Source organism: Halichoeres trimaculatus, unplaced genomic scaffold, assembly GCF_033239565.1.
Source record: "Halichoeres trimaculatus isolate MK-OKI-2021-1 unplaced genomic scaffold, fHalTri1.1 fHalTri1_scaffold_10, whole genome shotgun sequence".
Taxonomy (NCBI): domain Eukaryota; kingdom Metazoa; phylum Chordata; class Actinopteri; order Labriformes; family Labridae; genus Halichoeres; species Halichoeres trimaculatus.
Genome location: NW_027437187.1, coordinates 2,721,071 through 2,731,806, shown reverse-complemented (window position 1 = coordinate 2,731,806; position 10,736 = coordinate 2,721,071). Strand labels below are relative to the sequence as shown.

General features: G+C 38.8%; 1 protein-coding gene across 1 annotated transcript; it reads right to left on the bottom strand.

Annotated features, from left to right (window-relative positions):
- Positions 1–663: 663 nt before the first annotated feature.
- Positions 664–8,955, bottom strand: LOC141796324 (thioredoxin-like). The gene is made up of 5 exons (XM_074677363.1): positions 8,901–8,955; positions 4,525–4,629; positions 4,104–4,169; positions 3,479–3,544; positions 664–804 (listed from the first exon to the last, which is right to left on the bottom strand). The coding sequence occupies exons 1-5, from the start codon at positions 8,901–8,903 to the stop codon at positions 739–741; spliced, it is 306 nt and encodes a 101-aa protein (XP_074533464.1). The 5' UTR covers positions 8,904–8,955; the 3' UTR covers positions 664–738.
- Between the last annotated feature and the right edge of the window lie 1,781 nt (positions 8,956–10,736).

The following is a 10,736-nucleotide window of genomic DNA, read 5'->3' as shown; positions in this document are numbered from 1 at the left end:
TAAGTTCTTATGGAGCCTTTAAAAAAATTAAGTTTATGACTTTTAGTCAGCATGATCTGCTGATACATTTTATTTAAGAAAGCTGACACCTTTTCCCCACACTCGACCAGGCAACTACTGTTATTTTAATGATACTACAGAAGTGATTGAGCCCTCTGATACATTATCTTGTCCTTTCTGCATGAACAAATTTCTCTTTCGTTCTCACGCTGTCACATTGTTGAGGTTTGGGTGTGAGCCACAATTGGCATTCCTGTGTTTGGGTTGGTATGTTTCTGAATAAAGGACTTGACCTACATGTGCTCCCTAAGGCTACAGAGACAAGTGCTGACTTGCATCAAACCATGTCACGCTCTGTGCTCTGGTGTTTGGAGGTGCCAGGGCCTGTTCAACGCTGCTCACAGCTTTACGTTCAGAGCAGGATCATGTTCTCTGCTTTTAAAGGAATGGCTGCATGTGTCTGAAAGTTGTCATTGATGCTTTTTTTAAAAAGATTACAGGGCACATTGCTTCTGTTACTCATTTATTAAACCGTCCTTGTTGGACAAAAAGAACAGCTGTAAGTATGGAGCAAATTATTGAAGGAAAAAAAAAAACTGCCAGGTTTTTTTTGGGTTACTGATTAAAACATGATAAATGGAAAAAATCATTTTTGCCCTGGTGGAAAACAAGATCTTGTGTTGATTACTCAAAAAATGAAACTGGAACTCTTCAGCAGGTTCAGAGTGATGTTGACTTTTATGTCTTGAGAGTGTCCAGTTTCTGAACAAGAAGCTCAGGTTTATTTCCTGAGAACTCGTCGATCTGAAACACAGAAGGACAAAAATACAGCACAAGTTAGAAAAATAGTATTTTTATTGTCTGTAAAACAACATGCCTATTACAGGCTAACAGGGCAGACCAGGGGGTATTCCACGAAGCTGGCTAAAAAAGGCCGGGCGATCACTGGTGAGCGTGGCTTGAATAAGCGTCCACTTGAATCTGAGCTGCAACTGGTTCCACTAACAAGGCTCAGCTGATTTTCAGAGATGCTGATTCAAGCCAGGCTGATCCAAGCTGCAGCTGAGGGCACGTCCAGGTTAGATAAAAATTCCCTGACATGTCGATTTTGGAAATAACAAAATCATGTAAAAACCGAGAGCGGAGACGTTTCCCTCAGCGGAGAGAAAACTCCTCATGGAGTCGTATGATGAGTACAAGGGAAAAATCACATAAAAGGGTAACACGGTGGCAATAATTAAAGCCAGAGATGGTTCAAGAATACCATGCTTATGTGTCAAATCAACACTGACTGTTTCTGCTGCGTTTGATGACCCTTTTTCTTCTCACATTGAAGCTCCTCACACTGCTGTGGCTCAGAGGAGAGTGGTCTTGATTAAATTAAAGCTGTTAAAATATATATCTCATATACCTCAAACACTGACTTAAACAGTAGAAAAATCATGTAAAGATGAGATGTCATTTTTTAATTAGAGATGATAGTGACACAGTGCCCTATAAAAAGGGGGAAAGACACAAAGTTATCTCACCATGTGGAATCACCTTTACATTATCATCATGATCAGAATGGACTGCTGGTGAAAAGAAGGTATTTCTATGGAAAATTGTGGCTGTTGTCACCTTTTATATCATAAGACAATTTGTGCCTTTATTCTGTTATATGTTGACTGTACTTTGAGGGAGACAGAAGAAAGAAAATCAGATATTTTCAAATAGTTACCACTGGTGGGATCAAACCCATGCTAAAAGCAGAGTCCTGCACTTGGTCAGGTACCTGCAAAAACAGCTGATTTTTTTTTTTTTTTTTTAACTTTTTTTTCTCTGGGTTCGGATCTGGGTGGAAAAAATAACATGCAGGTCGAGTCGCGGGTTTTAGTTTGACACATCAAAATTAATATATAAAATAATAATAAATGCAATAAAATAAAAACATAAGTTGTAAGCTGGTTGTAAGGCTGTGACTATATAGATTCTGGCTTCAAATCCGTAACATAGTGGAAGGCTGAGCCAAGCTATCCAGTTCTTATAATACATCCATGGTTGTGACATGATCACAGCTCGTACCTGCTGAGTGTCGCTTAAGTCTGGACAGAAAGTAAGTCTATTACACATGTAAAGGTCCTTTAAGAGAAAATTTTAAAAGAATTAAATGTAAAAAATGAGTGACTTTACAGTTGTATGTGAGAAGATCACAGAGGGTTGATGATGGAGCTGAAGTCAGGCTTTTATTGGAAGAGTTGCTTCATTCAGGTGTGTTGTTCACTCACTGGCATCAGAACTATGGCGATATACTGTTCAATTTTCAGACAATATGACCCAAAATGATTACTCTATACAAGGCTGCGGGTCGGGCTGCGGGTCGGGCTGCGGGTCGGGCTGCGGGCCGGGCTGCGGGCCGGGCTGCTGGTCGGGCTGCTGGTCGGGTTTCAACGGGTCGCATCGGGTTGCGGTACTAATTCGGCTGATGCGTGGGTTTGCAGTTCAGGTGCGGGTTTGGGCGTGGCAGGTCTTGAAAATTGGACCCCTGCAGGACTCTGGCCGAAAGTAAAACACTGATTACTGCGAATCTGTGTCCTGCACCTCTGACCTCTCAGCCACTGACTTTTCTGCAGTAAGGACAGCAAGTCTCATATCTGACATGTCTTGATTCCTTGTTATTCCAGTCTAGAGTCCTAAGGCGAGCTCAGGGAGGAAGGAAACCTCTGAACCTCTGGAGCTGAAGGGCAAAAGCTCGCTTGAACTTGATTTTCAGTATGAATACGGAACGTGAAAGCAGGGCCTCATGGTCCTTCTGACTTTTTGGGTTTTAAGCAGGAAGTGTAAGAAAAGTTGCCAAAAGGTCTCAGTTTATGTTCACAAACAAGAACATCATTCATTACAGGTATAGATTAATTTAATGTGACACCTGCAGTTCACAAGGCGTCTTTTAGAAGCCGGTCTGACCTTCTCTGAGACGCAGCTAAGGTAAGCCTGACGTTTAGCCTGACCAGGCTTGTCGCGCTGGCTAATTTACCATGGTTACCAAGCTACGCTAGCCCTAAGCCTCGTTTGTGGAACCCAACTCTCACTAAAGTTAGCCAGGCTAACCCAAATAAGCCAGGCTTTGAGCTAAGCCAGCTTCGTGGAATACCCCCCTAGTCTCTGGTTTAACTTCATTATTTTGTTTTTTAGGCTTATGGACACATTAACCTAAAGTCGTATTCTGTGACATAAAAAGTTAAAAACAAAGAGGCATCATTGTTTTTGGACACACTCTGATTTTACTAAACCTAGTTGTTTGCACATTCAGTACTACTAAGAAGCTCTGATGTTGTGTCAAACAGCTGACTTTTATAAAGTAGCTTGCCAACAAAAGTGCCTTTTAACATTGAAGAGTTAAACAGGTTCTGTGAGGAGCTGGTGGAAACCTAAACTGAGTTAAAGTATGAAATGTGTCCCTGAATAAACGGCACTGCTGTTGATTATTTAACATCCTCACCATCTCTTTGTTCTTGTAAAACTGGAATGTAGGCATGCTCTGGACACCACAGGCTGATGCTATTTTCTGTCAAAACAAAGAGGACAAAATTAAAGACTGAAATCAAACAAGCATCATCTCTTTTGCTCTCGTGAATTTTTTTTTTTTTTTTTTTTTTTTTTTTTTTTTTTTTTTTTACAGATCTTTCTGGATTCAGCGTTTCTTAGGCTTTTTGAGTAAGTTTTTGTTTGACTTTGCTGTTTTTTGATCCTTTGTTAATTAAGTTTCTTATCTGCACATGGACATCCTGCTTTCTTTGCCATCAATAAATATGACAAAAAAACAAACAAACAAACAAAACATGTCAAGCTGGAGATTTACTTATAACAGCAGAAGCAGTACAATGGGAGCTACAACCCCATCTCCAAAAAAGTGAAGATATTAAGTAAATAGTTTAGTTTAAACAGAATTTGAGGTTTTGCATATCATATATAACTCATATTAAAGCTGATTTCAAATTTAGTGCCAGAAAAACCTTTTGGAAAAGCTGAATCAACTTGACTGGAGTTTACACATGGTTGAATATTTTGATATGACCCCTCACTGAAATCCCCAAACCCTGCCCCTGGTCCTTATGGACACCTACATCAGCCAAGTCCACGTCCACCTTTGCGAAGATCACGTTTTTGTATTTGGGATTCTGTGATGCCTCCTACAAAAGAGTAATAAAAGGATTGTTAAAGTTGAAGGGGTGAGCATGACGGCTGCTTTAACAACATGGTGGGGAAAGGAGGCAGGAGTGCATTTTTTGCTGGTTGCTAGGAAGACAAAACAGATTTAAAAAACATAAGAACATTACTTTTTGTGTCTTACAGCTTTAGCAGAACCATTAGATGGTTTAATTATAAACAGGTTGACTCAAGGCTGCTAACTCAGGAAAGGCTCCTCTCACTAATTATTACATCCACAGGTGTGTGAAAGGCAAGCTACAAGCTTCGGTTATACTTTCATTAAACCACCAAAAGACTTTCCACTTTAAAGACCTGAGTTCCAAGTTGTCAACTCACTTCAAACTTTGGGCTTATTTCTCTACAGGGACCGCACCATTTAGCATAGAAGTCCACCACCACCAGCCTATCTCCAGCCTCCTTCAGGATTCCACGGAAGTCATCCTTCAGGAGAGTAAAAGAGAAACACATTACAGTTAGCCATCAGAAAGCCCTGTTTATTTTTACTGTTTTTCCTCTATACTCTGAAAGTGGTCTAAGCCTGTCCTCCCTCTCCCTTTCCTGTCAGTGATATTTACTGACTGAACCAACAGGTTGGAGTGGGTTGGGAGCCTTGTGTCGTTTGATCCTGCCCCTAACATCTCCCTGCCATCTCCGAATTCGAGGGAGTAGCAAATATATTTTATCAAACATTAGGTGTCCTAAAATTAACGTGCTGTGAGGCGTTCCCCTACCATCATAACAGCCTTATCAGCCTTGTGTTATTTATCTTATTTACGGGACTGGAAGTCATTTGTCTGTACATTCTTGTGTTCACCAAAATAAAATATATATACCAAAAACACGAATAAACAGACTCCCACCAAAAAACTCTATTGGTCTGCATTCACGCTTTATTTAGAGAATTTTCAGCGCGTTACTTTCACACAAAAACAATGTTAAATAAGGCTCTGGTTCTCTAAAAATTCTCTAAATAAAGCGTGAATGCAGACCGATAGATTTTCTCGGTGGGAGTCCGTCTATTTGTGTTTTTGTGTTTTTAAAGTCAGGTGCTATGGTGGAGAGAGTGCATCTCATCTCCGACGTAACATCCAGTCGAGAGGGTTAAACTTGTTTTTATATTATTATTAACATAATAATTATTATTATAAAGGAAAATGTGTGGTGTTTTAATTTAAATGAATTATATGGGCCTATTCAATCATTTAAAAATATATTAGAATTTTTTTTATCTTGATTTTTTTTTTTCATCAATTGCTTGAAATTCCAGGCGACCCCAAGGTTGAAAAAGACTGCGCTAACAGCTACAGTGTGCTCTCCCGTCAGTCAAGTAAGCTGTGCCTTTGATAATGCACAACTCTTAATATTAATGTCCTCAAAACTTCTGAGTGAAAAAAAAAACATTAACTTTCGTGTGATGATAAAAAAAAAAAAAAGAAATAAACTATTTGGACTAAAATATTTTTATACTAGGTTCATTTTTGCTGTAAGAGTTTTTTTTAATTAAGGTATGTATATATCAAGTGGACACAGGAGAAACAGTAGATTTTAGCACTTCCACATTGTCTCGTATGCCTAGACCGCAGGTCTTGAGTCGAGGCTATGAGGAATCCAGAGAGAATCTGAGTGGAGCCGGGTGACAAAAATAATGATCATTTTATCCATTCCAGAATCGAATCTCTTCCTGGCTCTCTGTCCTGTCACAGTTCTGCTCCTTGGGTGCAGTATTTTTACACTCACTTTTCCTCTGCTGCTCTTCCTGTGGGACACGCCCACCTAATCAGGCAACACTGTGCACCTGAGCACCCAGCTGCAGCTCATCTTTAATCAAGCCTGCAGTTAAACCTCCCCTGTTCACTAGTTCTTTGCCAAAAGAGTGTGAAAGGGTCAAGTGAAGGAGGAAGAAAAAGGAGAGATGAAGTGGTAATTGTAAGGCTGAGATTGGGGCATTGTTCATTGAATAGCACATTAAAACTAGTTGGAAAACATGATACTGGATTATGTGAAGGATGTCAGGAGGAGGAAACTATAGAACATGTAATAAAGTGGTGCCAGAAGTGTGTGGAGCAAAGAGGGGTGATGAGGGACAGGCTGAGGAAATGTGGGGTGGAGGAGATTACACTGGGAGGATTATTGAGCAAGGAAGGAAGGGAGCAAAAGAAAATCCTGCTGAAGTATCTGAGGGAAACAGGTGTCTATAATAGGATTTAAGGAATATATGTGAGGTAGAGATGTGGATCAGGTATAGGTGTTTTTTTTTTTTCTCTCTCTCTCTGAGACACAGCTGAAGTGATCAGAGTCAAGAAGCAACGGAAGGTGGCGGTAATGCACCGAAGAAACGGTTGCCAACCGCCGTAAAACAAGAAGAAGAAGAAGAAGAAGTAGTTCTTTGCCAGATTGTTCTCAGATTCATGCAAGACTTTCCAGCACTCCTCCTGTTTTGGTTTTCCAGTTGTTATCTTCTTCCTGCCTTTGACCTGCCTTCTTTGCCCTGTTTTGACCATTTTGCCTTTCTGAACTGATGCCTAGTTTTGATCCTGCTGCCTTGCTGACTGTGCTCTCTGTCTGTTCTCTTATGGTACCGTTGCTTGGTTTGGAACTTTTATTACTGAAGTTTCTTCAATAAATAGACTTTGCTGCAGTTTTTTTTTTGTATGTGTGTGTGTGTGTGTGTGTGTGTGTGTGTGTGTGTGTGTGTGTGTGTGTGTGTGTGTGTTGCGTTTGGGTCCAAACACTGCCCGTTACATGCCCTGACATATTTTAAAATCCCAGAAAAAACAAAACAAAACACAAGAACAGCTGCTGTCAGTTGTCATTAAATGTGACATAAAGCCTTGTTCTTAACCTCTAATACAGGGATGTCAAACTCCTGCCATGCAGGGCCAAGAAGCTGCAGGTTTTCCTTCCAACCAAGAACTCCACCAGCTGATTTCACTTATTAGTCCCTGCTCTCTGCTTGAAGGTGAGGTAATCGGTGAAATCAGCTGGTGGGGTTCTTGGTTGGTAGGAAAACCTACAGCCTCTTGGCCCTCCACGGCACGAGTTTGACATCCCTGCTCTAATAACTAATGACAACAAAACTTTTCACAAAATAGAGGACTTAAATACCCCACAGCCCAAAGACATCTTCAAATCACCACAACAATTGGACGTGAGAAACATTTCTACGAGGTGTATTCATTTTTTCAAGTTTGAACACAGCCCATCTGAAATGACTGGGGAGACAGAGTTTTTGACCCATACAGCAGCCAGCTAGTATAACGTGTGCATGTTTATATATATATATATATATATATATATATATATATATATATATATATATATATATATATATATATATAAATATATATATATATATATATATATATATATATATATATATATATATATATATATATATATATATATATATATATATAAGGGCTGTCATTTTAACGCGTAGATTAATTAATTACACCGCAAGTTAACGCGTCATAAAAATTAATGCAGATTAGTCTGGATCCCAAACCCGCGAGGCGTTCAAAGACGCACTTACTTTCAAAATGTCTAGCATTGAAAAACCGTTTGTCCTATGTTAAAAAAGTGGTGTTCTCGTAGATAGCGCTGTTAAGGGGACTGCCGTCCACATCTCATTTATTCTCACGTCCTTTTTGAAAATCTGCAGAAAATCAACCATTTGCTCTAGCTCAATTCTGTAAAAAAAAACAGGTAATTTTTCACTCTCTACTGCATCAAACAAGCCCTGAATGATCGTAAAATGCCTTTCATTAAATCTAAAGAATTCTTTGAAAATTTGCTTCCATCTTCCTGGTGTCATGTTTCAGCTTGGGGCTGCTCTGCACCAATGAGCAACAGTTTGTGTGTTCAGAGCATGTAAAACTGAAAATACTTCACTTTTCTTTGATCCAAGACTTGAAAAAAGTGTTTTGTACATAGTTCCTCACAGTTTTTAGCCTTTAGCTCTGGTTCTCCTGGCCTCATAGAAGTATAGAAGTTCATATTGCAGTGGAAATTGAGTCCACATCGAGTAAAAATGTGAACAGAAGCAAAAAACGTCCTAAAAATCAAATCAACTTATCTTAGGTGCAGGACTGTGTAGATTTTGTAAAGATAGAATCATAAAACTTTTTTCATTTGTTCCTTATGCCTCAGGGTACCTCAAAATGTGTTGTATATATTCCCACCTTATTTTTAAATGTCTTTTGATGTAATTTTAATGTCCTGGAATTCAAATTCTTTATTTTGGGACCTTAAGCAGATATGAGATTAAAATGCGATTAATTAGATTAATTAATTACAAATCCTGTAAGTAATTAGATTAATTTTTTTAATCGCCTGACAGCACTTTATATATATATATATATATATATATATATATATATATATATATATATATATATATATATATATATATATATATATATAGTTCGTATATAAACATCAGCTAACCAGAAATAAATGAAGAAGAAAAAAACCTCACCAAATCAGTCACTTGAAGAACCATGATGACTGCTGAGTGAAAACCTGTCTTGTAGTGGAAAAGACTGTGGTAAACAATCTAAGTATCTCTTTTCTTCCAAAGGGAGGGAACACATAGTTTTCATGCAGATTACATCAAGCACATGAAAAGTTTCATGTCTAAACATCAGGTCAGCCAACACTAGAACAAAGCACAATGGGAAATGCATGAAAATAGAAATAAATGGAAATCTCACCATTTTGCTTTTTTAAAATGCCCAAAAATATGCTACACTTATCCCACTGACTTGCTTATTGTTTCTCACAAATTTCCGGGTTAAATCTTAGTTTGTTACCTTTCTCTTAAAATCTTTCATACTAATGATAACCACTGAAATATGTAACAATTAAATTCTGGAGCATTTAAAGGGACAGACATCTTCTGTTTACTTGCTCTCCCCAAGTCCTATTTGTATTGCATGCCTTGATCCAAAACACATCTCAACTGCAACGAATTTGCACCATGAAGTTTAACACCAAAGTGAAATAACGATCAAAACCTTAAAAAATTAAATGCAGCTTTTATTTTTTGTTACATGTATAAAAGTTCCTACTAAATACAAAGCTCAAAGTAAACAATAGTTCAATAATATATGTGTCAGATCCATTTTGACAAAACAGTATGGAGGCAACAGTTTGGATGGTGGTCAAAATAGCAAAACAGGTGTTTGGGGTTTGTAAAGGTGAGTACAGCTGAGGAAAAGTTTTTTACATTTTTGTCTCAAGCCCTGTTTTCACCAAGCAGTTGTAAGGGTATATCGCTTATGTATGCATGCTCTCATTGACAGTATTATACAGATGTGCTTTACTGACTTGGTTGTACAGATGTGCTCTTGTGTTGGTATGCATTGCAGGACACTTAAGGGTGGCTGGGGGCTCCTGGGGTAAAAGGATCTTTCCACAGTTTGCGTGCCTGCCTGTTAAACAGCTCTGTTTGTGAATTTCCACACCTGCTGACGTCAGGAAAGTGAACACAAAGGAGCAGTTCAAGGGAGTTTTAACACGATAAGACAAGAGATTAAAATCTGAAAACTGTTGTGAAATGCAGCTGCTGCTTCATCTTCATGGTTGAGGTTCTACCTTTTGTTCCAGGTATTCAAAATAAACCCCACGCCCTAGACCTAACCCTCATCAGAAATGAACACCCAAAGTTCAGATTCCAGTAGTGTTTCATTTGTTCATGCGTAGGTTATGACAGTGAGAGACTTTGATCACTATTGTTAAATCAGTGTTTGTACACATGGTTGTAGGCAAGTAGAAGATATTTGCAGTAAGTTACATGTAGTGTTAAATTCACTGATTACTTTTTGTGTATCTTTTTCTTATGGATTCTTAGGGGCTTAAGATGTTATACATGGTCTTGAAATATTATCACTTTAACATATTACCTGTTTATAATCCATAATTTACAATGGGATTATCAGTGCCCAAACTTTTCATTTAGAAATACTATTTCCCAGTGTCCCTGGTTGAGTCTGATTTTCCCCGGAAGAACTCAAATCCATACACAACACGTCAGACCATCTTAAAAGGGGCTTGCAGTCTTTGTGCTGTAAATGGATACTGAGAGATGCCTGATTTTGGTGCTGAACATCTCATACTAATCTGTGGGTTATGAACATGCGAGTATATAAAAGCTGTATACAAATCTGAACCTATTGCAGTAGAACTTAAAGCTGGTCCAGACCTGATCCAGCTCTAACTATAAGCTTTATCAAAAAGGAAAGTTTGAAGTCTACTCTTGAAAGTACAGACCGTGTCTGCCCCCCTTACCTCAACCAGTAGGGGACTCCAAAGAAGAGGAGCCTGATAACTAAAGGCTCCACTTGCCATGGCTCTCCTGAAGTGCAGTTCTGAGGGTCACCTGCAGGGGATGACCTGTCCAAGTTTCCTGTAAAGGAGACACTGGGAGGAACTTTGATTGCATTGTCCCTTTTGGCTTCTTTCAGGAGTGCTGGCGTCTGTGCTTGAGAGTCAACCAGTTGGCAACTAAATGACCATCTTTGTGACAGTAAAAACATTTCTTGTCCGAC